At 46.8% G+C, this 27,461-nt stretch overlaps 2 protein-coding genes across 2 annotated transcripts in view; both read right to left on the bottom strand.

Annotated features, from left to right (window-relative positions):
- Nucleotides 1-1,553: 1,553 nt before the first annotated feature.
- LOC135393260 (uncharacterized) lies at nucleotides 1,554-8,821 on the bottom strand. Its single transcript, XM_064623740.1, has 3 exons — nucleotides 8,410-8,821; nucleotides 3,968-4,294; nucleotides 1,554-3,633 (listed from the first exon to the last, which is right to left on the bottom strand). The coding sequence occupies exons 1-3, from the start codon at nucleotides 8,819-8,821 to the stop codon at nucleotides 1,643-1,645; spliced, it is 2,730 nt and encodes a 909-aa protein (XP_064479810.1). The 3' UTR covers nucleotides 1,554-1,642.
- A 7,774-nt stretch (nucleotides 8,822-16,595) lies between these two features.
- The window catches only part of LOC135391645 (nidogen-1-like), a 61,541-nt gene continuing 50,675 nt past the window's right edge, over nucleotides 16,596-27,461 (bottom strand). The window contains exons 11-17 of the mRNA XM_064621972.1: nucleotides 24,891-25,271; nucleotides 22,586-22,840; nucleotides 21,436-21,762; nucleotides 20,443-20,770; nucleotides 18,395-18,679; nucleotides 17,826-17,941; nucleotides 16,596-17,253 (exon numbers count right to left, since the gene is read on the bottom strand). Of these exons, the coding sequence (XP_064478042.1) occupies nucleotides 17,132-17,253; nucleotides 17,826-17,941; nucleotides 18,395-18,679; nucleotides 20,443-20,770; nucleotides 21,436-21,762; nucleotides 22,586-22,840; nucleotides 24,891-25,271 (1,814 nt within the window). The 3' untranslated portion in view covers nucleotides 16,596-17,131. The remainder of the gene's footprint in view (nucleotides 17,254-17,825; nucleotides 17,942-18,394; nucleotides 18,680-20,442; nucleotides 20,771-21,435; nucleotides 21,763-22,585; nucleotides 22,841-24,890; nucleotides 25,272-27,461) is intronic.

The following is a 27,461-nucleotide window of genomic DNA, read 5'->3' on the forward strand; positions in this document are numbered from 1 at the left end:
GCTCGTTTTGGGCAAAAAAACACTTCATAATGGTCAACTAAATATACAGAATGGACGCCTATTTATTCCTCGATAAAGAGTGACTCACCTGTATAAATTTAGGCCCTGTAACCTTGCCAGTACTGTTGGTACGACCGTAATTACAAGAAGTTGCCATGATCGCTGCGGCGAGTGTTGTGGGTACAGTAAGATGGCGGCCGGTTTCTTCACGCTCGCGCTCCCTATCCGCCATCCAGCCTTTTACAATCGAGATCAGTGGCCTGGCTTCGCCACAGACCGGGAGGCGGATTAGAAAGGCGACACTAGCCGTAGCCGACACGAGCCAACCCAGTGTTGTGTCTGAGGGAGGACGAGCTTTGCGCTTGAATGCCAACTTTGAAATTCGATTACTATTCACTATTACTATTACTATTCGATTAATATTTTGTAACTGAGATGTACTCTTCCTAGGCTTCTTTACAGTTCTTTTAACTATATCGACGCGTTACGGAAGGTAGCGGCAGCCTATAAAAACTTGGTTCATTCTGTCACGAGCGAAAAGCCGAAAGACGTGTATGCCAGGAATGAAGTTACCCTATCGAACAGATTGAATCGTAAGACGACTTACCCGCGCGATAGTAAGTAAGTAGGGGACCAGGTAAGGCTCGCGTTAGATCGCGGCGTGTTCGCCAAAGTGTACGATCAAACTTGGACTTCCGAAAAGATTCGATGGGAAAAGAAATACTGAGGATGTTCTACGAGCAGGAATTGCAACCTGTCCACCATCTTTCCTCGTACGATAAGAGACTCATATCCTCGGTGATTAGAAAGAAAAAAATGCACTACTTGGTTCGCTGGTTCGGATACGCGAAAAATCCTTGGGTGCCTGCTAGCGATGTCAGAAAATGAATTCTACATCTATCTGCTCTCGGACGCCAGCATGGACCTGCACCCGTCCAACACGCTGAACGAGAAACACTCTGTCCTCGCGTTGCCGAAAGGAAGTCTGTAACACGCTGTAGCACAGCTAGGAAACACTTCACTAGCATGTACAATTTACCTTGTCGGGAAAATCAGCCTGCGATCGCAAAACAAACTGGAATCGTTGATATAGGTGAAGAAAATCTGGAGGGTGGCAGGGTACTCGAAGCTACAGCAGACATTCGAAGCCCTCGTGACCGTAGTCAATGAGCGTCTGCAACCTGATGCTGCCCTCGCTTCCCTCGCGTACGATGCATGGGCGAGGTGGTGCTCGGTGAACGTGCGAGAAAACAGTCGCTTACAGTATCCGATCACTTTGCATACCTACTGGGTTTCGGTGCGAAAACCATATTTACCGGTTACCGGATGATACGGGAGTCGCATTAACTGTATCATGATATACACGGATCTCGTCACACCCTCCATAGTGGGAAACGGGCGTCATCCGATACTGAAATTAATTGCATTCATTTGCATTCAGTTTTCTGAGTTTCAGCTTTTTGTGGGAGTATAAAAGGATGCTTTTGATGTGCAGGAAAGCGCTCGAGAAGCGAAGTCGAGCAGCGCTACTCAAGGACAGCAAACAATTGTCTTGCTCTATTTATTGCTTGGAACGCCAGCGACGATCCTTTGGTGGGCATTACAAGCAGTGGATTGGGCAACCGATTGCAGTGCCTGGTTTCTACGCAAATATGGACGATGTACAGGGAGTCATTTTGAAATTGGGTTTGTCCACGCACTCGTAATGTCGCATAAACTCCGGGTTTGCGTGAAGCGGCAGAAGACATTGTTCTCTAGGTACGAGGGGTTTCCCTTCTTGTCCACAGGACATCATGCACAGGCGAAGAAAGAGTACCGTTTCAACATTAGGCCAGCTACTAGTAAATATGTCCTCCCCTCTCTCCTTTACAAGATGCCGAACAACGTCATACGTCAGGCGAGCTCCGAAAGTCAAGGCAAAAGCGCTTCTATTCCACGCAGCCTCGTCCTCGGCATCGTGCATTCCTAGGCTTCGATGCACCTCCTTGATGCAGTCCATGAAGACAGCAAACTTTTTGGCACCGGACCACGACGGCCTCGTTGCGTGTATCACCTCCCGTGTAAAGAGCGCTCCTAGCGTCGCGTAGTTGAAGTAAAAGGCGATGTCGTCGCCCGCGTACATAAAGGGTGGCTCCTGGTAAGCCGAAGGCACCACGATCGAGTTGACGCCGTCGTCGTACGTCAAGTTGGAAGTGAGCTGATGCAAACTTAGCGTGTATGTATTCGACGTAGGAGGGACTTGCTGCAGAAGATCCGTTTCAAACTTGGTCAAAGCCAGAAACATCTTCACGAAATCGTCGTCTTTCACGTTAGATCTTAAGTAGCTGACATCTGCTGCTATGATTTTCAGCTTCGATTCTTCGTAGGAAATGAGAGAGAGTTTCTTCAGCTTGGAGTCGACGTGGATACTCATTGCAGTATCCATCCATTGGTTCAAGTTTGCAGCGGTTATAGTGCTTAGTATGCTTCTGCCCATCTCGACGACTTTGGGTGCTGGGCTATGTAGAGTCCTGCTCACCAAATAGGGCCATGTGTGCGTCAGGAGGTTTCGGGTCATTCCCAAGCACGCCATGGCTATGGTCCTCGGCTCAGTGCTCGGGACTCTATAGAAACGAAGTACACTAGTTAGCAAGTGAAGAGCATAGTACAAAGACCATCCCAGCACAGGTTGATCTTCGGTAAGATTCCGTAAAGCGAGCGCTTGCTCAATTCCTTCAGCGTAGATCGTTTCATGGACAGAACGCAATTGACGCGTGCGCGGAAGAAGCTGATTCGCTAGTTTGAGGAGTGCTTCGGGCGAGTATGGAGCTACCAGTTGAGCAAGCTCTTGGAACTCGAGGTACCTGGAAGCGATAGGCGTACTCAGCGTTTTCTCGACATCCTTGTCCATTTTGACGAGTTCCGACGCGTTGTCATCGAATCCCAAGCTATGCAGGACTTGGTTCATGTACGTCTCAAGCTCACCGTCGGACATAAGGGGCATCGCCTGACCCGCATGCAAGTCCTCCAGTGTTCTTGCCATCTTAACTCTTATCGAAGTTTCCGTCTGAAAATGACCGTATATGTAAGTGTCATTTCTTAAGACTTCCAGTTTGAACGTTGTGGATATCCCTTTGGAAAGGGTAACGTTGAACAGGTGCATCATGACGTCGGATATGTTTTTGCTGTCTACCATATATGGGAGGTCAAGGAAAATACTCGCGGTCATCGCCATGTCCCCGAGGGAAACGCTTGCTTTGTTGCTCATAAAGGCGTAGCACACCTGGTAGAACTTGATCATTATATGGGAACCGTATTGGTCAGAAGAAGTCAGTTCAGGGGCAGCCATGAGTGTCGCATTGAGGTGTCGGATAAAAAAGGTAGACGCGGTCGCTACAAAGCCATTCCGGCCTGCACCGCACACGAAAGCATAGAAGTCAGCGCAGGGGTCGACATTGTCGTTGACGTTCATGACGAGCTCTTGGAATAGATTCTTGCACTCGGCGCTGTTGCAGTCGACCAGAGTTACCGGTGTCTTGCGCACCTTAAGCATTATTATCGCTGTGACAGACAGGATAGTAAGTAGCATGATGCTTCCTCCACAGACGGTGATCCATTCCCGTGTGGACAACTCGGAAACATCACCAGGTTTCCCTGCGTGAAAAAAGTGAAACTTTTCTGGTAAGTGCACTGGAGGTGATCGCTTTTTTGGTATCTCAAGACATTCCAGAAAACATTTTCTGTAAATTTTTCAGAAGCCATCGCTGCAGAACAGCCTGCCAGTTCTTGTGCTTTCATGTTCTAAAATTTGTAGCTGTCATTAGTTATGTGACAAACTATTGAAATATGAACTTTGCGTAATAAAGTTTCGGCCAAATATTGCTTTTCTATTCCGAAAGACAAGAGAGACGAAATACGTTCTGAGGCCTTCTGGCATGAGGCCTATGTGCTGCGGCAACTAAGACCCATGTGAAACAACCTGCCTTACTCGAGAGATGTCTGTCGTAGAACTTAGAGAACAGTGATTGTCGTTTTGTCCTGGCAACCATAGCGGGGGACCTTCCTGATGGACTCCTGGCTTGGGCAACCTTCTTATCTTGCTGGCCTTTTTCCTTGAGGTCCGGTTCCTCGTTGGGTGCTATGCGATTAAGAACCGACACCAGATGAGCCTCTTGCGAAGGTACACTATCCTCTTTCTTCGTGCGTTGCCATACTGATTGGCGACGTCCCTCCCGTATAGCTTCCAGGGCTTCTTCGGGCGGGACATAAGAGACGTCACGGAACAGTTTCTTGGGCAGCTCGTTTTCCTCTTCACCTGAAGTAACACCCAAGGACTGATATTCTTAACAAGGCTTACGCTCAAGACTTTATCCAATATTACGTACAGTTTTGTCGGAAAATGGCTGCTAATCGTTAGAGAGGTATTGAGAAACGTAAGCGCTCCGACTCCCCATACGTGTTACGAATGTGATACAGAGCGCGGTGGCGTCTCCCGGTGAGGAAACTTTTTGCGTCCCCCCCCCCTCCGAATAATGGATTCCTTTCCATGCCAGGCGATACACGATTAATGACAAAATCACACTACACCCCGAAAATTATCCCGAGCTGGCAAGAGGTATTCTCATGTTGTTCCTGGTGTCATCGCGCTACAGAGAAATAGCAGTACACTCTTAAAAATGAACTTCACCACATAGCACGCTCCTAGCCAACCATCACCCCGAATGACAACGTTCCCGCCCTCGATTTGTTGAAAACGGGAGGAGCCTATTTTGTGCCGTTCATAATGGGAACAAAATAGGCTCCTCCTCCGATTTTCAACAAATCAGGGGCGAGAACGTTGTCATTCGGGATGATGGTTGGCTAGGAGCGTGCTATCTGGTGAAGTTCATTTTTAAGAGTGTAGTGCTGCGCGTCATCCCTTTCTTTCGCGTCGCAGAGTGGGGACCGCACCCCTCCCACCCTATCGTGACTCCACTGAGGGAACGCCCTTCGAAGTATTTTACGCCTCCCCATGGTACGATTCCGACTACGCCGACGTGGCGGCATGTATGAGCGATAATAGGAATTGCTGTGTAACATTCAGTCTGCATAACTGTTCTGTTCAGCTACTGTTTTTTTTTTTTTTTCGTCCATCAAGAACTTCGCAAATGCCGAATAAATCATCGGTCGCCGTTCAGAACTTGGTCGAGATTCGTCAGGTCACCATATTGATTTCACAAGACGGAAAGGGGCTCCGTTTCACGCATAAGGAGTCGTTCGCCCGCCAAACGGATCAACTTCCGACATTGCGAGAGCGCGCTCTGATTGGCTGACAGCGAAACGTAGTCGCAATCGGAGAGCGCTTACGATTCTTTAAACACCCCTATATTTTGGTCAAATGTACGGAATGGCGGTAAAACTCTTCCAACAAGAGACGATGCACTTTTTCGATACTTGTGAGCCTTGGAGACAAATATGGTGAGGGAGAAACGTGGATCTGCTTCGTTACCGGATACTTTCTCGGACTCATTTGCATGCCTCCATTCATGTGTAGGCATAACAAACTGAGCATAGTTTGACGGAACCCATGGCTCTTGAAAAAGGAGAATGAAATTGAAATTTGGTGTTAAGCGAAAGAAGGAAAAATACGAAGTGAATATCGAAAAGGGAATATCGAATGCCCCAAACTATGACGATGAGCAAATTAGAATGGCACAAGGGAGCTGGTGTATTGTAGTGAGAGGTAACATCTCCTTCAGTTTGAGGAACAGGAAAGATTCGAGTCTTGAGTCTTGGCAACACGGACTTGAGTCTTGTGTTGTCCTATTCGTCTTGTGTGTTCCTCACACTCAAGGAAATGTTTCCTCTTACTTCCCATAGTATATTTAAAAAGAAATACGTTAAGACCGCTTCTTCCAACCCATTCCGCCATGTGTTTGCTGAGGAGCAGACGCGTGGCACCAGTGGAACGTTAGCCAAATTCCGGAAGGCCGATGGCGCCCTCTTTGCAGTCAATTAGCGAAGAAGTCGTCTGAGTAAAAGTGGGAAATTCTGAAAAAGGGATAACGGGGAAGTCGGCGTCGACCCGTTTAGAAATTACCTGCCTTTAAAACTGGTACAAAAGAACGACCTTGTGCTGAAGGTACACCTTTGGACGTTGCCCCCGCAACGTCCCAAAGCAAACACATGTTTTGTCGCCTGAATGTCATGTTGTGTACATGTTGTGTCACCTGAAATGAACACGTGGGTTTGCTGTGTTAAAAGGGGGAGGAGTCGTACACTCTTAAAAATGAACTTCACCGCATAGCACGCTCCTAGCCAACCATCATCTCGAGTGATATCGTTATTTGCGCCGATTTGTTGAAAACGGGAGGCGTACGCCCTTTTTGTGGCACTTATGCTGCTCATAATTGTCACAGAAAAGGCGTACGCCTCCCGTTTTCAACAAATCGGAGCAGATAAGGATATCATTAGAGATTATAGTTGGCTAGGAGGGTGCTATGCGATGAAGTTCATTTTTAAGAGTGTATATGCACAATAGACGACGACAACGAGACTCGCTCGTTGTCGTAGACTAGCGCGAGCAGGTGAATGGTAACGTCGTTAAATGTTCTGCCGTTCTGCGGGCTGGTCGTCTCCTTCACTTCTGCACACGCCGGACTACGACACATTCCGTTTACGGAGCTATACGCCTCGTGCACAGACTAAAGGTGGCGCTTTGCGCGGCCACGTAGTGGCGGGAAAGCGAACTTTTTGTGTGAGTCGTCCGATATCGAAACCAGTCAAAAGTGTATGTGGCGGCGTCATGAACATCGAAATTGTGTGAATCGGTTGTGTAACTTTGTGGATTTCAATCGATTTGAACTCCGAACGACTACTTTCGGTCCTCAGCGGTCATAAGACTATAAGGCATAAGACTATATGCAGAAGCAGGCATCTCAGCGTTTTTACAATTCTTTTAGCTTTTCTTCGTGAGCACCGCACTTGCGTATGTTTTCTTTTATACTTTTTCCAGCACCCTTGAAAAGGTTGCACCTACAGCGGATGCAGAATTCTCATTAGCTGAGTTGGAAAAAGCGACAAGGTTCAAGCTAGTTGGAAGTTCTTGTCTGAATGGAGAACACACATCACAACATCACTCAACACAACACGAACGATATACGGTCTGATTATGGCAACCAATTAGGCTCATTGGCATAAACGAAGACAGATAGAATCCACGGGGGGGGGGGGGATATGTTTATTATATAAAAAAAATAAGAGGGAAAGGTTAGCCACCGGTATGGCGGCTTGCTATTCCCAGGAAAAAAGGGGGAAAATAAAGGCAAACAAAAAGAAAAACAAAGAAAAAGGCAAAAAAAAATATTTTGTGACGCAAACGGTTGATGGCCGACAATCATCATCTCCTCATGTCCACTTCCTGTGGATTTGGCGGGAAACTCTAGAGTGTGGAGTGTAAAAACTATAGTATGTCTCCCGATTGGTTAAAATTGGGAGACGTAGGTTTTTTTTAAATCAACATTGATGTTAATGAACAATAAAAGCTGCACGCCATTCAATGAGGAACATAAAAGCGATTAGATTTGCTGCACCGGTTGTACTGAGCGCAATGCGTCTGTTCCTCCTGTTCCTCTCTCTCTCTTTTTCTGCAGTACAGACAAGGCAATGTCTTGCAGATATGTCGGGAAAATGGTACCCGCATTCCTTAATAACAGGACGGATTACAGAGGAGTAAGCAAAGGGGCACTTCACCTTCTGTACTCGTACCAATAAAATAAAGCACACAAACGCTTTTACCGTGAGCTCACTAGCCTGGCTCCGACCTCACACTTTCTGTACGGGGGTACTTTTTACATTCAAGCACGCGTGTCTGACCACCAGTAGAAAAATACTAGCATCTAGCGAACGATATCGCTAGCGATCTAGTGCAGCGAATGATGTCGCTTTTATGTTGCTCATTGAATGTCATGCAGATTTTATTATCTACTAACAGATGAAAAAGGTCTATGCCTCATTTTTCAACAAATGAGGAGAGCGAATGGTAACACTCGGTCGGCTGTGATGTGTTTCGTCAGTTACCCCATCCGCACCCCTCTATATTTGGGCGCGCAGGAGCCTGGGGGACCATTTTTTTGCCTACACAACCAGGGACCTTTTTTTTTCATACCCCGCTTGGTCATACGTTTTTGTGCACCCAATGACGCAACAGTTTGTGCGGTACGGCATTACCTTTAGCAGCTATCAATTCAGGCGCGGCGTCACCGAAGCAAGGTTACGACTGAACGCGTACGAATAGCCCTGGAAAACGGAGCGGACTCACACAACAAGTTCCTATGGCTGCCGCCAGGATTTTCCGCGGCGCGACGGACGCTTTGCACGAAGCGTATACCCTGTTTTTAAATCAGAGATATCGGTACTGTCCTTGTAAGTTGTAACCAATTCCAAACTTACCTTCGACTGGACTAAAAGCGACCTTGTCTTCGACAGGAATAAAAGCGACCTTGTCTTCGGCAGGAATAAAAGCGACCTTGTCTTCGACTGGACTGAAAGCGACCTTGTCATTGGTGGTGCTTGCGGGACCCAATTTTGTGGACTCGTGCGGTGTGACATCGAGTGCAGATTCCTCCTGAGTACTGGGCAACACATAGGATACCACCTGGTGTACTACCATTGTGGTAGCACCAGCCCCTTCCTTCAGTTGACTGGACGTCTCCATCGCCTGTTGTTGCTGGCTGTCGGGTTTTCTGGAGCCCTTGTGTTTCTTGGTACCAGGCCCTTTGGGAGCTCTATACGGAGATTTGGGAGATTTTCTCTTACGCTTCTTTTCCGCGTCATCTTCTCCAAGGTGGTTCTTTCCTGGCATCTCGCAATCGAATGAACGGACGGTGTCGTCCTCTTCGTCTTTTGCAGTGAAGGTCGCTCGCTAAAGATCTTCGCACGTGCGTTGAGCACAACATTGTATATCTGATCCGCAGCGTGGGTGACTATGCATGAAAGGCCGATGCCCACACTTGTCTGAGTACAATAAGAAAAGAAAGCTCCAGACAGTACGGCAAAGTGACGCGGGTTCGCACGGTTTTAAGGGACACCCGTCGTGAGTGCTCTATAGATGACATATACAGGGTGTCCTAGCTTCCCCATTTGTTCTTTATCACATCACTGTCTCGCATCCTAACTAACTGTGAACACAACTTTTAAAAACGGCCTTCTGTCTAAATAAAATGCTTTTTTTTTTTTCGTTACAGTAAATGGAGATATATTTCTAGGTCAAGCCGGTCGCGTTGTGGTTCCACAAGGAGCTTTCCAGTGCATCGTCCTGGTTATTTTTACTAAAGAACTTGTTAATTATGATGAGAGATAGAAGGTGGTGGAAAGTAACCGTTCTGAGCCTGGAATACACAAACAGACAAACACAGCAGAGATAAACGCAGAGAGATATAGGGGTTTGGAGCAATGGCAACACCTGCTTCATTTCGGAGCGCTGGCGCCGTTGCCGTTTACAGACGATGAGCACCGAGCCGATATAACGCGAGGAGACGGACCCGGAAATATAGACTGATCAGGGGTCGGATTCACAAAGAGCTCGTGCGACGAACTCTGTCGTAACTCCGTCATACGGGAAAGTTACAACGAAGTGTAGATTCACGAAGGGCGCGTGTCGCAAAATCTTCGCAGCTTACGGCGGAATCCTGCAAGAGCTCCCGAGCAGTCTTACGAAGAAAAATGGCGGCGTTATTTGGCAGCGGTGGATTTGGAGACGGCAAACAAAGGCGCCAACGCATTGCACTTTGCCACAGAACCTTCGAGACCACCCCCGTAGTGACATTGAGGCACTTTTTTGCTTGGTAACCTTCAACAAATGCTTCAACTTTCTGCTCCGTAAAATCGGGTCGCAGAGATTTTTCAAGCATCCCCTACACCCCGCTAAGACACCCCCAACACCCCTTCAAATTGTCTGCAAGAAAGGCAAAAGAAGCCAAAAAAGCTGCAAAACTTAGTGCCACACATCGCTTGCAAAACACCCTCACCCACCCCCTCCCCGAGACGAACACTGGGAATATATTTGCTGTGTCAACGCGTTTCGCCTGTGATTGCATGGCATCCATTATGGCTACTGAAAGACCGAGAGCACGTGCCACTGATCTCGATTGTAAAAGACTGGATCGCGGATAGGGAGCGCGAGCGTGAAGAAAGCGGCCGCCATCTTACGGTGCCCACAACAGTCGCCGCAGCGATCATGGCAACTTCTTGCAATTACGGTCGTACCAACCGTACTGGCAAGGTTACAGGGCCTAAATTTATACAGGCGAGTCACTCTTTATCGAGGAATAAATAGGCGTTCATTCTGTATATTTAGTTGACCATTATGAAGTGTTTTTTTGCCCAGAACGAGCACTGGATGCAGGTTGCTTGATCGCTCTTCCGACGTTAAATCGAGCACACTTGCATTTTACCCGGCGGCGAATACAGTTTGAGTGCATAATACGCTTGAAAGAACACGTTACACTACACAGGTAGTGTTGTCATCAATATATGTGCGAGCACTCGAGCGCTTTTTTGCATGCATTGCTAGCATGGTACACGGTGTTCTCTGCGGAAGCAAGTGCCACATTCATTTCTTTCAATTACCTTCGCGCACAAGTTCGGTATTACGTCATAATGAGACCACGATTGTCACCTTTTTTCATGTATTGGTATTGCTTTGTGCCTTGGTTTGATTTGTGACAAAGAATCCTACGTAACGGTGGTGTGGCGCGACTTGAATAACGCCTTTGTCTGAGCTGTATCGTCAGCTTGTTACGATAGTAATAATTTGTAGCGTGTCGTGCTATTTGAAGCAGTTTTTAAGGCAAAAGTGGTCTCTCAATACAGGTTTCGTCATGAGGGCTACCCAGTGAATAATCTGTGTAGTGTGATACGGCTGGGTGTACAGGTAAGTATCACGTTCCTCATCCACTGGTTTCTACTTTACAGGAAGGAACAACCTCAGTGCACGCACTGTGGTTAGCCTCTGTAAGTTTTGCATATTTTCTTACATGTTCACATCAGAAACACACCTTACACTTTAGGCTCCTTCACCCAGCAATATAATAATTAGAGATTCTAATTCTTTTTAGAAGAGTTCCCCATATTCTTTTTAGAATAGTTTTTAATCTTTTTAATTTTTAGAAGATACAGGGATTGTAAACCATGTTTTAAACTGATGTTTTAACATTTGTCCAATGCATTTATTAAACAACATATTCATTTTTAACTGGTTGCACCCAAACCAATGTTCTGATGTATTATTTCCTTTGTTGTCGATGCACCATAAAAATTGGAATAATCATCATCAATGCAGGTTACTTCACAGCTGCCTCGACATACTCAAGAAATGGGTGCAGAACCTGCGTAATGCCCACAAACTTTGATTACCACAGCACCTCCAGAAAGTATGTGTCACATGGGATTTTTAAATGTATTCACAGTATATAATACCTTGTATTAACTGTTGTAGATCTAAGCCGTCTCTACAGTACACTCTCAGAAATTAAAACCGTGAGAACCGTGATAATTGTTTCAGTTAATAGGCATGCACATATATGCTACAAGAAGAAAATTATTTCTTGAGAATGCACTTCTCTGGCTACTGGTGTTGTTTACATCTCCTGTTGATCACATTCATTTATCACATATTATATTCTTATATATATTATTATATTAACACATATTTGATCACATTAAATTCTTAAAATATATATTGTCATTGTAGCAAGGTCATAAAACAATAAATGTAGTCTTTTGTGACCTCCCTGCACGTTCATTGTATCCTGAAACGCATAAGTGCAAGAAATAACTTGAATAAACTTGATGTTGTATAAACTTGATATAAAATGTTGAATAATATAATGTATGATATAAAATGTTGAATAAACTTGAACTTGTATATTCTCTTTACTCACCATCAGTGACCTTCTTTACAAAAGCATATCGTGTTAGATTTTTTTTTTTTTTTTACGTTTCACAGACGGGGTACACGAGGGCCAAAATGACAAAATCACAACTGTTTCAAGCTCCAAATCGTCCTGCTGCAATAATCCTGTTGCAGACCATACGTGTGTAGTGCAAGAAGGCCCTTGCACATCAAAATGTAAGATGGGAGTCACAGTTAATGCAAAGTGGTTCCTATGAGAGACTTCGATGCTGAACAAAATTGTGCAAACTGCGGAAGGTGCCATAGAAGATATTCAGAAAGCGTGTCTGGTCTCACAACGGTGCTACGACGCTCTCTTTTAGATGACGATGATACTCATTGGAGTTTCAGATGTGCAGCTGCATTTTTTCGAACGTGCTCCACATAACAAGCATGACAAAGTCAGCACTGGATAGCAGGCCCCCGTTCCTAAGCAGCTTTGCTCACGCTGCAGTTGTATTCAGCAAAAGCATGTGAGTACTCGAGAAGGACATTCAGTTTGGCACAACCGCGCCTGCAAATAATCAGAACAAATGAAGGAAGAAACAAACAAACATAGAAGGGCTGTACTTCAAAAAGAGGTAAATCTTGTGTCTCAAGGAGGTGTTACCACTTTTAAGTAACTTAATTGATTAAGCTTACATCACTACCTGATTAACTGTCCTAACGAGTGTGTTCTAATTGCGTGAAGCAATTAAATCACGCTCACAACGTATTTGGGCTGCTTCGGTGTGTCCATATTTGCGAGGCAAAGCACCGCAGTCGTTCACTAAAAGACACTTTCTGCGGCGGTGCTTGATATAAACCATACGAAACCGATACACGGCTAAAACAACGGCTGTGATTCTACAGAACGATCTCTTTCTGCCATGCGAGTATATCCTTTCCCGGACCGTTCTTTATGGAACATTTTTTGTCCAGAACGCAGTACGGGATATTACATACATGGTGGTTGTTAACCTCACATCGTTTCTTGTTGAAATATTGGCTGGGAAACGTACTGTAGTACAATCCCCAGCGCTGCACTGCTGTGACGGTCTAGTTTCGGAATGCAAAACATAACGTAATTAAGAATCGAACGGCAGGACACCTGTGAAACACTGTTAGGATACATCAGTATACTGGCACCTTACAAAATTGTGTGATGACAAGCAACGATCAACGCCTGCAGCGCTATAAATACTCACAATCTCCGTTGCCTCCCATTGTTTTCTATGGGCGCACACTGCGCTTTAGGGCCTCCCAACATGGCGGCCCGAATGCACGCCTCTCCCCCGCGAGCCCCTCTCCCATGCGCCATCCAACCTTTATAGATAGAGATCAGTGGCAGTAACAAAACATTTGGGGACGAACAACTTCGTCTTCTTCTAATGGGACGACTCTTATTGGTGCGATTACAAATTTTCATCATCGTTACCATAGCGAAAACATAGTCTTGCACCCTTTGGGTGTTTCCATAGAGATAAGTTTCTCTCCGAGGTACGCGTGACAGGAAGAGAGCAACTTCGTCTTCCCCGTCAAAGGGGGTACCCTCTCCACTACGATATCTTTGTGAATCGCGCTTACGACGCCGTCGTACGCCCGTCGCAGGCTACGACGTCTTAGCGCATATTAGCGTAACTTACGATCGCGTTTGTGAATTCGACCGCTGGTGGTCATCCTGGTTGCTTCGGCAAAAAAACGCTTTCTCTTTTGCTCTTAAATGAATGCGAGGGAGAAAAGATGAGAAAAAAAGAGAGAGTTAGATTAATTATTATTATTAGTTATAGTAGATTAATTAACAGAAAGTGACAGTGACATTAGTATCGTCCACGCGCAACAGTTCGCGGTGTAGCGCGCGCGCGGGCGCCACCTCGGTCCGAAACTACAGCCTATCGCAAACTGCACAAACGCGTCCAAACTTCTCCCAAAACTCCGCATACCTCTTTCCACATTCATTTGTCTTTGTGAGTACAACGTGGAGACAAAAGGGTGGGAAAAGGGCAAACACAAGGAACAGCCAGCGTTCACAAAATGTCTGCAAAGAGACAGATCCGGCGTTTCTTTTGATTAAAGGCACTGCAAAGCAGTAGACATGCAATCTCAGAAAATTTTTCTATTCGACAGGCTGGACCCTCCCCAGTACTCTTACTTCACAATCTTCTTTCTAATCGCACTCATAGTTTTTAGAAAATTAAGACTGAAATCTACGGGCGACACTGTTTTTAAGTTACCACAAACTTGGCATTGCTCCTCAAGTAGGGCGGTGAAACAACATTGTATGCGCACAACACTGGGTCAAAAAGTCGGCTACGCAGTCATCAGGAACAGCCAGGGGTGGCATCCAATGTATTCCTCCGTAGACGAAAGCGTGCTCGGCGAACGCAATGCATCCTGGACAGGTCCTGGTCGCACGTCACAGCGAACGTCAAGGCGCACGTGACCTTAAAGATGGCGGCGCCCGTGATCGCCGGCCAAACCGTTTGTAAACAATGCGGTTGTCGTTTCTGGACGACGTTTTGGATGTTTTTCGATCACGGTAATTATTTTTATCCGATAATCTTGCAGTAAAACGCGCAGTTTTGCACACAAAGCCTCGTATTGTTGACTTCCAAAGGTGTGATGACGACTGCTCGTTAAGACTTACCGAGCCGATGCCATGTACTTAAACTAAGGAGAAATGGGCTACCATGTTGCGGAAGAAGCACCGCATAGTTTACGCTGCCAAAATACGGTAATCTCTTGGTGTTATGACGGCGAAAATATGTCGGTAAGCGGCAAAACGACATATAAACAAAGTCACATGACCTGAAAATGACGTTTTCTATGACGTGCGACCAGGACAAGATGGCAGTTTTGCCAAAAGCACCCGCTTGAGGGTAGTTACAACAATGGCGGACTTGTGTCACCCCTGTGGGAACAGCGAATCATTCTCGGCTACATAAATCATTGTTACTTGACGAGTTGGGGATTATTTCTCAACGGACGTCGCCTCGAGTCCTTTTACCGTACCCCAACAACACAGAATGTCCTCTGGATGTACCAATAATGTCCTGACGAGTTCATACGTCCGATGGACATCTATTGGATATCCATCGGACGTACGAATCCGAGTCGTACATCCAGAGGACATTCGGTGTTGTCAGGGTAAAGTCGCTGGACGTAGCCACATCCAGTTTACGGCATCCATTTTACCGCAGAGCCGTTTATTGGGACAGTTTGGTCATTCTTTGATCTTCACCCGCCCGGAGATGGAGGCTCGGCATGACGTCAGACACGTCATTGCTCCGCCCACTTGGCCGGAGCGAAGGGCGGGCCGCGGTGGCATGGAGGAAGGAAACACAGGAGCGGCCCTTCCAGCCTCTTTCCATTGGGACGAGCGTGCCTGCCACAGGGGTGGCATCCAATGTATTCTTCCGTACACGAAAGCGTGCTGGACGAACGCAATACATCCTGGACAGGTCCTGGTTGCACGTCACAGCAAACGTCAAGGCGCACGTGACCTTAAAGATGGCGGCGCCCGTGATCGGCGGCCAAACCGTTTGTAAACAATGCGGTTGTTGTTTCTGGACGACGTTTTGGATGTTTTTCGATCACGGTAATTATTTTTATCCGATAATCCCGCAGTAAAACGCGCAGTTTTACACATAAAGCCTCGTATTGTTGACAGCTTCCAAAGATGTGATGACGACCGCGCGTTAAGACTTACCGAGCCGATGCGATGTACGTAAACTGAGGTGAAATGAGCTACCATGTTGCGGAAGAAGCACCGCATAGTTTACGCTGGAAAAATATAGTCATCTCTTGGTGTTATGACGGTGAAAATATGTCGGTAAGCGGCAAAACGACACGTAAACAAAGTCACATGACCTCAAAATGACGTTTTCTATGACGTGCGACCAGGACAAGATGGCAGTTTTGCCAAAAGCACCCGTTTGAGGGTAGTTACAACAATGGCGGGTTTGTGTCACCCCTGTGGTGCCTGCCTTCGCATTGCATTCTGGGATACTCCTGTCTACCACGTGACCCCAAGAGCATGCGCATGCCAGCTGCCAAAGCAGACGATGGGAGTCGTGGTTGTCTTATAGTGACATCCTCGTTGTGATGAACGCGCGCGTGCAGTTTTATTACTCTGTGTTAGGAGGGTTATTCTTGATTTACCCTTCTTTTACAAGACCAGTCACGGGCTGCAGGACATGCACGGAGGACTAGAAACGTCAGTCATCAACGTTTGTGTGACGACGTGACCACGTCTTGTGTGTTTGTTGCTGAACTGGTAAATAATGCCATTAATGAAACTTGTACAACAATGGAGCAAATCAAATGAAGCTGTAGCACAGCGTCAGCTCGCAAACGAACGATTCAAGATGACTCTCACACACAGGAGCATGAAACAACCGATCGAGTACGTACTTACGAATGAAACGTTATTCCCGTGAGGGAGCTGCTTTCCGTTGAACGACAGCCACAGCCATGGTAAGAACACGTTGACACAACGTTGTGCTAAAATTTAAGAGCAAATTACTTTGGAAAGGGCATAAAAGTACAGAAAGCAGCGCGATCAACAAAGCGTTGCCGAAACTTCAAAATTCATTACTCAAAATGTATTACTCTGCCTCCTAACATGTCGTCAGGGATACTAGACAGGATGCGAAATGACCATAAAACTACGTGTACTGAAGCGGTCTACATTAAAACACTGACATCGTTTGGAGCACTTTATTTCGCAAAAGTATCACAACAAACTCGTGGACAACTTCATTAACGACTCCCTAGGACAGTAATAATGTACTCTTCTATGGCTATTTGTCTTTCTTTTCCCGAAACGTAACAACGAGACGCGATAGCGCAAAACATTGATGCTGTGTGATGTTTCCGCTGGCAACGAAATAATAAGACGATAAATGAAACTGAATCGATTATCTAACACAATGAAACAATGAATAGTACCTATGTGATAACGCTGACACCTCTAGGAGCCTGTCGGAAGGTACGTTCGTTCGGTCGTGCGTGCCATATACATCGAACATGCTCCCTAACTTGATGAGCTCTCTTAAAATTAGAATAAATCTCGAAGATTATTATCCAAACAAGGGGCGAAGCTGAATATTGCAAACTCTCATCTTCCACAATTTGCAGGGTTGGCCATGCATGAGGTACGGCTCAAATGTGTCACCACTGGCACCACGGGATGGCAGCGTTACCCCACACGATGCATTACATTCGTGTATTCAAAGACACTCATGCAGCCACTAGATTACACTCCGGGTCGTCTTCGTCACAGTGGCAGGTGCGTCCCCACTGACCGCTCGGCAAACAAAGATGGCGGCAGCCGCCATTCTGGTGGCTGCAAGCGTTGGCCACTGGAAAGAAACGTCGGTCAATTAGGGTTTGCGTGCTTTCTCTCGTAACTTGTACAGGTACATTTATGTGCCGATAAACCGCTTTGCATACTCTGACCAATCCATCATAGTCCCGAAAGACACTTTCCGGATAAGTGAGGCTAAAGCGTCACGATCCTACTGGCAAGTGCTTCAACTCGGTGAAGCTACTTATGTAGATATGTCTTTTTAAGTACCCTATGTAGAAATTCACGTAGCATCCAAGTATTTATTAGCACCGTCAAGGCAGCACAGCTAAGACATCTGAAGTGAGAGCGCAAGATACACGGACAAAGAACGGAGAAACAGACAGGACGGGCGCTAACTTCCAACTAAGTTTATTGAAGAAAATGAGACGTTGCGCGCATTCAGCAGTGCAGATTTTTTGCCTGTGCTAAACTAGATGAGCTCGTCGAGGGTTAGAGGGAATATGCCTCACGAGGAACCTTTTCTTTTTTTTTTTCTCACTTACAAGTTACGGAACCCTATTGCACTATGCACTTCAGCTCAGTCGCCTATGTCTTTGGCTCGTGAATGGGTTTCGGAAGACTCACGTGGTGGGCACTGAGCAGGAACAGCGGTGATACCGTACAATTTCCCGTTGCTTCCCAGAGGCAGAGGAAGAGGGTCGGAATTGCCACCGTTACGGTCCACGCGGTGAATGAAGGGTCTGAAAGGAAACATCTCCATTCGATGAGACACCCACAGAAAGAGGCAAGGACACAACCCTGAATTTTGTAACGCGTTACCATTACTCACTGCAGTTTTGAAAAGTAATGCATTGCATTACATATTACTATACTAGCCCTGGACCGGTAGTCCAGATGATGTGGGTTCGAGTCCTACGGCTGGCTAACCTTTCCAGTGACTGCGATCTTTCATCGTTAATTCCTTAGGGAATTTGACGCTTTGTATGTATTTGTCCTTTCTATGTTATTCAAGCCTCAGAACATCAGTTCTCTCACATTACTAATGTCATTACTTTACCACTAGTTTGTCTTGGGTAACCCTGTACACCTAGCTTCGATAATGGGTCAGATGATAAAAAAATATGCATTGAAAGGAGAACAAACGTCCGAAAGTCGGTGCACGTTTCTATGCTGCTTTGGTTTACCATACGTACATGTTCCAGTCTGTCCAGTAGACGTGTCCCTCAGCTAGAGCCAGTCCGAACGGGTATTCGGCCGGCGTGAATACGGTGCGCCGACCGCTGCCACTTAGATTTACGCACTCAACTGTCCTCCTGCCGGCGTCCGTCCAGCAAAGGTCGTTGTGCTCCAGGTCTATGGCTAGCATGTTGGGCAACTCCAGGCCACCGCCTTCCACCAGGACCTGACGACCCGTCCCGTCCATGTAGGCAGACTCAATACGCGGAGAAGCACGGTGCCAGTCAGACCAGTACATCTTCCTGCAGACGACGTTTCCAATTACCAAAAGCATGACAGCATCTAAGTCGTACACTCTTAAATATGGACTTCACCACATAGCACGCTCCTAGCCAACCATCAGCCCGAGTGACATACGTACGCCCCCCCCCCTCCCGTTTTTCGTACGGCAGCCTCTACGAACGAAGACTATCTGATGAACGTGAACGATGTTTGTCTTGGGAATAAAGGTCGCGCTTGTCAACTACATAGCGCTTCCTGTTTAGCGAAAACAACGGAAAACAATTTCATTCTCTTGCCTCTCGGTTCTGTTGAGCAGACGACAGGAGCACGATGATCAAGTAAGCGTTTCATCCTCTTCTTCTTTTCTAGCGTTTAATTCACGTGTTTTAGTCAGGCTCCAACAGCTCCCCATAGAGCCCATAGTTTGAGATAATTCACACGACCAATGAAATTGCGACGTGGTGGATATTATGCACAACCAGTCGGCCAATCAGGAGCCCCCATGTCTGGCTGGCTTTTCGGTCGGTCCTGGCTCGACTTCTACTGGATTTCAAGCCTGCCGCCGTTACTCGGTATTCAAAATAACTAAAGCGATTTTGGGGTAAAATAAAGATTTATTTGATACAAAGCATTAATTCAAAGATCTGATACATGGGTGTCCTGTGCGTACAAAGCCCACTGCGTTGCTGACACACTGGGACAAAGTTCGAACATGAAGCAGAACGAACACACCGTTCAACTCCTAATACCGAGAGCCAGTCTCATGAGTGCGTACCATTTCATGATGAGCATCTTCTTTCGCTGCCTGCGGTGCATCCATTATAGCGAAGCGAAAAGCGCTTCTGTGGCACGTAATCCTGTGTTTGTTGACAGTCCTCGAAATCCAACGGCGCCCGAACTTTTTCTTCACGCTCCAACTCATGAAGCATTCCGGTACCGCGGTTGCCAAATTGTTCGTGGGATAATAGTTGTGTCTAGGAACAGCACAGCACGCGTAGACTCACAATAACGCACGAATAAATCCGCGAACATATTTCTGCAAACTGTTCTGTCGATTGACACCACCGAACACATGAGGACGACATGCCGGCCATGCTATTTCGAAACTATGCTGAAACGGCCGAGACGCTGTACGCACATGCGCGCGTACAAAATGCGATTTCAAAACGTTCTCGACCAATCGGAGCGCGCGCACAGTCTAGGCCAATGGGCTTGCAACATGGTGTATGGGCGCAGTGGTACATACTCTACAGCCGCGTCCGCGGGTACCTGAGGAGGACTGTTTTAGTCACGCCGCCAGACAAGGGACAGTATCACGTGACCGCATGCTTCGGAAATTATGCGTCCTCGTGCAACAGATGGCACTGCGGGCCGGGCCGCGTAGCGCGCGCTCCTCGTACTTTCTCTAGTCGCGGGAGAGAGTGCAGTGCAGTTTCATCTCCTAGTCTTCTTACTCCGTGGTTTTGGGCAATCCCTACCAAACAAAAGCCTGCGTTTGGGCACAAAAAGGAGACGGACGACAATGAAGGGATCTTTTCTTCTTTTTTTTTTTTCCAAACTCAGGCTTTTTCTTTTTTGCAGTATGGAGATCCTCCACCAACTAGCCTGCGTTTAGGCAGTTATCTATTTTTATCAGTTTTGGGCAATCTTATATCTTATATATATATATATATATATATATATATATATATATATATATATATATATATATATATATATGTATATATCTTATATCTTCTATGTCATTCCCTTGCTCGTTAAAAGTGAACAAACATATTCTCACCCTAGCGTTGGATGCAGGGTAATTCCTCTGGGATTCACAAGGCCCGTGTCGATAAGAACGCTGTGGTAGTCGCCAACTATCGACGCTACCTCAATAGTGTCGGCCACAGAGTCCGTCCAGAACACGTTCTTGGAGGCCCAGTCGACGGCCAGGCCTTCGGGAGACTTTAGTCCTGACCTGAATGTCTCGGGCGAGGAGCCATTATACCAGGCACGACGAATGACGCCAGACGCCGCGTCTGTCCAGTAGATGCGACCTTCTGAGCAATCGACAGCGATGCCGACGACGGTTTGCTGTTCCTCCATGAGCAGCAGCTTGCCAGGATTACCTACATTTATGAAATGCAGTGGCAAATAGGAAATCAGTATGACTGTATGCTGTATCACAAAGGTGATTTGTCAGGATCACTTGCAGTGAACTGAGATGGATGAAGATTTCGGCGCACGTTAAAGAAAGCTCAGGTTGGCAAAAATTAATTCACAGTCTAGACCACTGTGGCGTCGCCCATTGTCTCGCGACGTAAAGCCCCGAATTATTAATTAATGAGATGGATGAAAAGATGAGGCACGCGCTCCGCGCATTAGCTGCTGTGTCCTAGACCAGGGGCTTAATCACTTCATCGTCGTTACGGTCGTTACAACCTAACGTGTGGCGGGAAATTCAAAAAGGTGGGCACGTGACACACTGCGCGTGACGTGTACCACGGCCTTCACGTATCGCACAAAGAGCCCCGTGGACGTGTTTTATCACGTGCTCACCTTTTTAAATTTCCCGCCCGCCTTTTGGAATTTCCCGCCACTCGCTATCTTGTAACGACCGTAACGACGATGAAGCGATTACGCCCCCTGTCCCGTTGGATCACAAAGTATATTCGCTGCACCAACGGTAATATAGCTGAAGAAAGGTGTTAGGTGAAATACCCCGCATAATGCTGCAAGTCGAGTGAGTGTGTCTAAATTGGTGAGTGAATGAAGTGGAAAGGAGTGTCCGTACTCTTGGAAGGATTGAAAGGCATCTGGAGAATAGACATCCCTTGTCCGAAGAGCAAGTAGCCACCTTCCACTTTGGGAACGGGGATGCACAAAGTCCCGTCGCCGGTGTACCCAGATTTACATTGACACACAGGTCCGCTTTCCAAGTTGAGACAGGCGGCATTCTGGCCGCACTGATCGCACGTCTTCGCAGGCTGTGTCTTGTGACACGTATGGCCATCTCCTTCCATGCCTGGTTGGCAGACGCAGCGGTGACGTCGTTCATTTGGATCGTACAGGCATCTGGCGTACGGGTCGCAGTTCTGGAGAATGTCGCAGGAGTCCCCCTCTGCAAAAACGGGTCAATGACAAGTCAAAAGGATTGATTGAGAAGAAAAAAAGTCAGAAGGAAGAAGGTACGCTTTCCGTGCATTGCGTTTATGTTTTTGACTGGCAATCGAATTTTGTGCAGAACAGTGCATGGGATGCAAGCGAGGTTATGCAGATGCGAACAAGGTACAGTCTTCCTTGCTACTGCGCGGAAAATTAGACGCAAGACAAAACAGAAAGTACACAGGACACCCAACCTAACCTAACCTGCATTTACTATTCTGCGTCTCTCTTTTCCCTAAGTCTCACGTAAATGTTACTGCACCCAAATGTTATATGACGCTTTTTAAAATATACCTATACTGTTTTAACTGTTTGATTGATTCAACTGGTTCCTGTACGTGGGATGTGATGTGATGTGATGTGAATAAAGAAAAAATGGGGATGTTAGTTGGGACCTGTACGTGGTACCCTATCATTGTTCCACAACAGAGTGAGAAAAATATTTTTCCCGTCACATACTTGCTGCACACCGATATAGGGAAACCTAAATAATTCATGCAATGTATCCTTTGCTTCCACGTCAATGCTAGATATCGCATCCTTGTTTCAGTCCGGATGTGCCGCAAAAGAGGCAATGCTCTATCTGTCAGGCGCACAGGGCCCAAGTATCTCGCGAGCACTCATTAAAAGGAACGCATGGTCGGAACAGTTTGAGGAGCATCGTCGTGCACCTCAATTAACAACCCTTCCCTTCGCCGAAGTGTCATTTTAAAGCACTCACGTGTGCGTCATTCTACAAAGATGGTATTAGGAAAGAAAGCGTGAATGTTGACACCTACCTCGGACGGGCTGACAGAACTGCCCATCCCCTTGGAACCCTGGGTTACATTGACAGTGGTAGCGTCTGCCGTCGTAGAGGCACTGAGCGTGAGGGTGACATTGTTCGATGCTGGAACACTCGTCCACGGGTTCGCACTGTGTTCCATCTCCGTTGTATCCGTCACGACAACGGCACACGTATCTTCCGCGAGAGTCTCGCACGCATTCTCCACCTTCTGGGGCGCACCTGTTCAGTACGTCGCACGTCGTCTCCACTGCGAACAGAATTCCGCCATTCATGTAATGAAATAATGTGGGCCAATTCATGTCTTGGCATGACATCGCTCGCAGGGAGCGCTAATGTCGTTAGCGGGCATGCCGCCATGATGCAGGCGAAAGGGAGAGGGCGCTGACTAACTGGTGCATGTTGATGAAAGAACTAATAACCGAGAGACACGGGACACGCAGGCAAACACAAAGAAATATTTTTCGTGTTTATCTGCGTGTCCCGTCCCGTGTCTCTCGGTTGTTCGAAGGGTATCGCCAGACGTGTGGCAAGAAAATAAGACTCATGGTAGGGGACCGAGAGACACGGAACAAGAAGAACTGACGACAATAAGAGAAAAGAGAACTCTTTTACTTATGCCTAGACTGTTTTCCATGTGTCCCACGTTTTCCATTTCTGGAAAGTATAGCGGTAGCGGAGAAACAGATCCCCGAATTTGTAGCGTACATAAATTTTCAATATAAAATGTGGCGGATGGTGGTGGTGGTGGTGGTGGTGGTGGTGGTGGTGGTGATAGGGCTTGCCGTTGTCGGCCTCACGTATGTGGGCAACGTCACGACTCACGCCCTGGGGGAATGTGCGTCCTGGGCCGACTTCTAAGGGAACTGTGCCGACATACGTCTGAAATGTGGCGGAACCGCTACACTGCCATTGAAAAAACTAGCGAATGGGGTAGCAGCGCTACACTGTAAAAAAAGAAAAAGAAAAAATCTGTAATTTTACACACAAGTGACTGTTGAGTCTGTTGCCGGCATATGTGCCGCAAAGTAGTTATTGCAACAACAAAAATTTGGAGTGCAGACTGTAAAGCGAAAAGGGAGTCACTTACACACTCTTAAAAATGAACTTCACCACATAGCACGTTCCTAGCCAACCATCACCCCGAATGATATCGTTATCTGCCCTGGTTTGTTGAAAACGGTAGGCGTACGCCTTTTCTGTGACAATTATGAACAGCATAAGTGTCACAAAAAAGGCGTACGCCTCCATTTTCAACAAATCAGGGCAGATAACGATGTCATTCGAGATGATGGTTGGCTAGGAGCGTGCTATGCGGGAAAGTTCATTTTTAAGAGTGCACCCTAGTCAGACGGCAAACCTGAGGCAGTTAGCGGAACGGCCGTTACTTCACCTGCAGTCCAACCATAGTTTCGAATGACTACATTCTCTGCCCTGATTTGTTGAAAACAGGAGGCGTACGCCTTTTTTGCGGCAATTATGAACTGCATAATTGTCACAAAGAAGGTGTACGCCTCCCATTTTTAACCAATCAGGGCAGAGAACCATGTCATTCGAAACGATGGTTGGACTGCAGGTGAAGTAACGGCCGTTCCGCTAACGGCCTTTGTTTGCCGCGTGACTAGGGTATTACATTAAAGGGGTATTAAACTGCGAAAATCTAAGTCCGGAACTGTGCAGTGTGCACTCCAAACAGATTTTGTGCAGCATATAGGGTACGGTGCATATGCCGGCAACAAAGTTAGCAGTCACTTGTGCAGTAAAATTACGGATATTTTTCTTACTGTGGAGCGCCGCTATGCACGACACTACACTCTAAAAACAGAACTTCACCGCATAGCACGCTGTGTGCCAATCATTGCCGCGAGTGATAGGGTTATCGCTTTTGATTTGAGGAGAGAGGGAGGCGTACGCCCTTTTGTAGCAATTACCATATATCGAAATTGCCACAAAAAAGGCGTGCGCCCCTCTCTCTCCCCGAATCAGAAGTGATAACCCTATCATTCGTGGCGATGATTGGGGCACGGCGTGCTATGCGGTGAAACTCTCTTTTTAGAGTGTACTGTCCGGTTCTCAGCTCAGGGAGGCGTGGCTTATGTCGCTGTTGCCGGTGCACAGCTTGTGGTAAGCTATGCCGCCGTTATTCATTTAATTACTTAATTTCATAACCACTTAGTAACCAGATACGCACTTCTACATCATCAATGACTGCGAGTAGAATTCTGTGTATAGGTCACGTGTACGAGATAGTCCCTTTGAATTACAGTAACGCAGACATGATTTTTTTGAAGGACACTCACGTTCAGGTCTGCATTCGTATCCATCTCCAGAGAACCCCGGGATACATGCGCAGTAGTAGTCGTCGAGGTGAACGTCGTACAGGCACCGGGCATCAGGATGACAGTTGGCCATGTCTTGGCACGAGTCCTTGGCACAGAAGGAACCATCCCCACGCCAGCCACGACGGCAGCGACAAGAATAACGGGTGGCTCGATGGTCGTATTCGCAGTCGGCGTTTACGTCGCACAAGTGAGGCGATAGGCGGCAATCGTCGTGGGTCGGAAGGCAGGTGTGGCCGTCGCCCGCAAATCCTGGCCGGCATCGGCAGTGGCGTGGACTTTGCTGGCTCGGAGGCACGCATTCGGCGGCCGGGTGGCAGCGGAGCTCCGCACACGCGTCCGCTGCGGGTGGATTGCAAGAAATGAAGGCGATGACGACAAAATGAGGCATTTCATCGCTAGATATGCGGTACCTTATTACCTTATTACGTGTGAAAGGTTAGATGATTAATGAGGTAATGAATGAAATAGTTTTCAAGGGTAACGTCGCTATTTTCTGCGCCCCGGAATATAGATTCAAACTTTAAAGGCTTATAGGCTTATTTGGAGTCATCGATTTCTTGAAAAGAGGAATCTAACGTTTCACAGACCTCCCACCGTATCATGGACGGGAGGTCCGATGCCTATATAAGGTTTCCCACATGTCATCAGGTCCCTGCCAGCCCTGCCACACAACAACGGGTGGACAGCCCTGACTGAGGTGATGCCGACAATCCGAAGGACATGAATCTGAAGAGGCTCATTATTTCATTCTCCACATCGCCACCAGCAATCGAGTAGAGTATCTTCAGGGTTTACGGCTGGTGGCGACCTTGCTTACCCTAATTATCATAAATAAATTACAGGGAACGAAATGCTCAGAGGAAGAAAAAAAAAGATATAATAAAGACTTAAGCGCAAGCGCAGACGTATAGGCGGAAAGACTTAGGTGTAAATACAATATCAGCCGTTGACGAGCAGCACAGTGAAGGCATATGCTCTTAATGTCCACTAGTGCGCCACTGCGACTCAGTGTTGCCAGGTCACTTAGGCAAAAATTCAGAAGGTCGGCGTCAGAAAATTCAGTAGAATCCAGTAGATGTACTAAAAACACAGGCAAACGCTCCACGGCGACCTAACTAGTGGGCCATATGATAAATAAATACGAACTTTCACGATATCTAGGTGACAGAATAGTAAAATATACTTGTAATTTGGTGTACAGAGTAAAGAAGGGCTTGCACACCGTCATTCGATCACGTACTCTCGCTCATGCATATTCGCAGTTAAGTTAAATCAGTTCTTGTCTCCTATCAGTCGCTTTGTGCGCAGCGGTCCATTGATAGTTTCTGTCGAAAGCCGTTCACGAGGTTCACCTAAGAAAATATTCGTTCCACGCACGCTCGAATGCGACAAGCAGAGGAGGTTTACAACGAAACTTCGTAACGACGGAAACATAAACTCGTCGGAACTTGCATGTTTGCTATGTTACCGGGTGTCCTGTGGAATATGCATGATTCTGCGATGTATTTGCTATAAATTGTTTTACTTGGGCTGCTGCTCGCTTTTTTAAAGGTGACTGCTTGCAGATGCCACATAACGCGTAGACCCCTCATTATGTCAAAAGTACATGCTTTTCTCGCTCGTACGCGGACTACGATGCAACCAGACAGTGCCAGCAAACCTGAATTGGAGTTCGCTATGCAAAACCATGCTTCAGGCAAAAAATTCAGTAGATTTAAGAGCGTTTTGTCCTTTTTTCAGTATTTCAGTAGACAGACTCGGAGTCCAGTAGATCTACTGAAATTTCAGTAGACCTGGCAACACTGCGACTGCGTGCGCGACTGCGGTCTTCTTTTTTTCCGCGCAAGCAAGTGGAATACATACGTCGTCCAACTCGCCGTTGCTGTCGGAATCCAGCAGCATTAGAGCCATAACAAACACTTGTTTCAATAACTAAATCGAATAAGTAAAGCGAACGATGCACTATACACACAAACAGTATACATGAAAGTGAGGCAAGCGAGAAGAACATAACAGTGGCCGCGGCGCGGACAGCAGACGACCAGCCTGCACATCCACTCGCTTCTTTGTTTTTGAAGCTACCGCGCAGCCAGGGAAGGGTAACGGTAACGGAAACAGAAACGGTATATTACCGAAACTGAAGATGGTAACGATAACAGAGACGGAAACGCATACCAGGGTCCTCCATTACCGAAAACAGAAACGGAAACGAATTTAGCGTCCGGTAATGAATCCGGGTAATGGCTATTCCTGTTGTGCGATGACATTTGATTGATTTCTCATTTTTTCGTTTTTGTGTTTTGATGACTCCATTCCCTGTAATGCTATAAATACTGCACGAGAGCATGGAAAGAAAGCGCAAAATGGATCTCGAGGGTGCATCCCTCACTTACCTCGCCCCAGTCCTCATCACCATGACATCGACACGTGACTATACTCGACCATAGCACGAGGATAGCAGCCTATGATTTTCAGTTACTTATTTTGTACTTTTTTTCTTTTCACTATGGCTATGGCAGTATTATTTAC

The sequence above is a fragment of the Ornithodoros turicata genome, chromosome 4 (genome assembly GCF_037126465.1).
Source record: "Ornithodoros turicata isolate Travis chromosome 4, ASM3712646v1, whole genome shotgun sequence".
NCBI lineage: Eukaryota > Metazoa > Arthropoda > Arachnida > Ixodida > Argasidae > Ornithodoros > Ornithodoros turicata.

Bases quoted from the DNA above. Each gene is read 5' to 3' on its own strand.
- LOC135393260 (XM_064623740.1), bottom strand. From the start codon at position 8,821: ATGCCAGGAAAGAACCACCTTGGAGAAGATGACGCGGAAAAGAAGCGT. The intron at 4,295-8,409 runs GTAAGTTTGGAA...GTGTTACTTCAG, and splicing joins CGCTTTTAGTCCAGTCGAAG to GTGAAGAGGAAAACGAGCTG. The intron at 3,634-3,967 runs GTAAGGCAGGTT...TTTTTCACGCAG, and splicing joins CTACGACAGACATCTCTCGA to GGAAACCTGGTGATGTTTCC.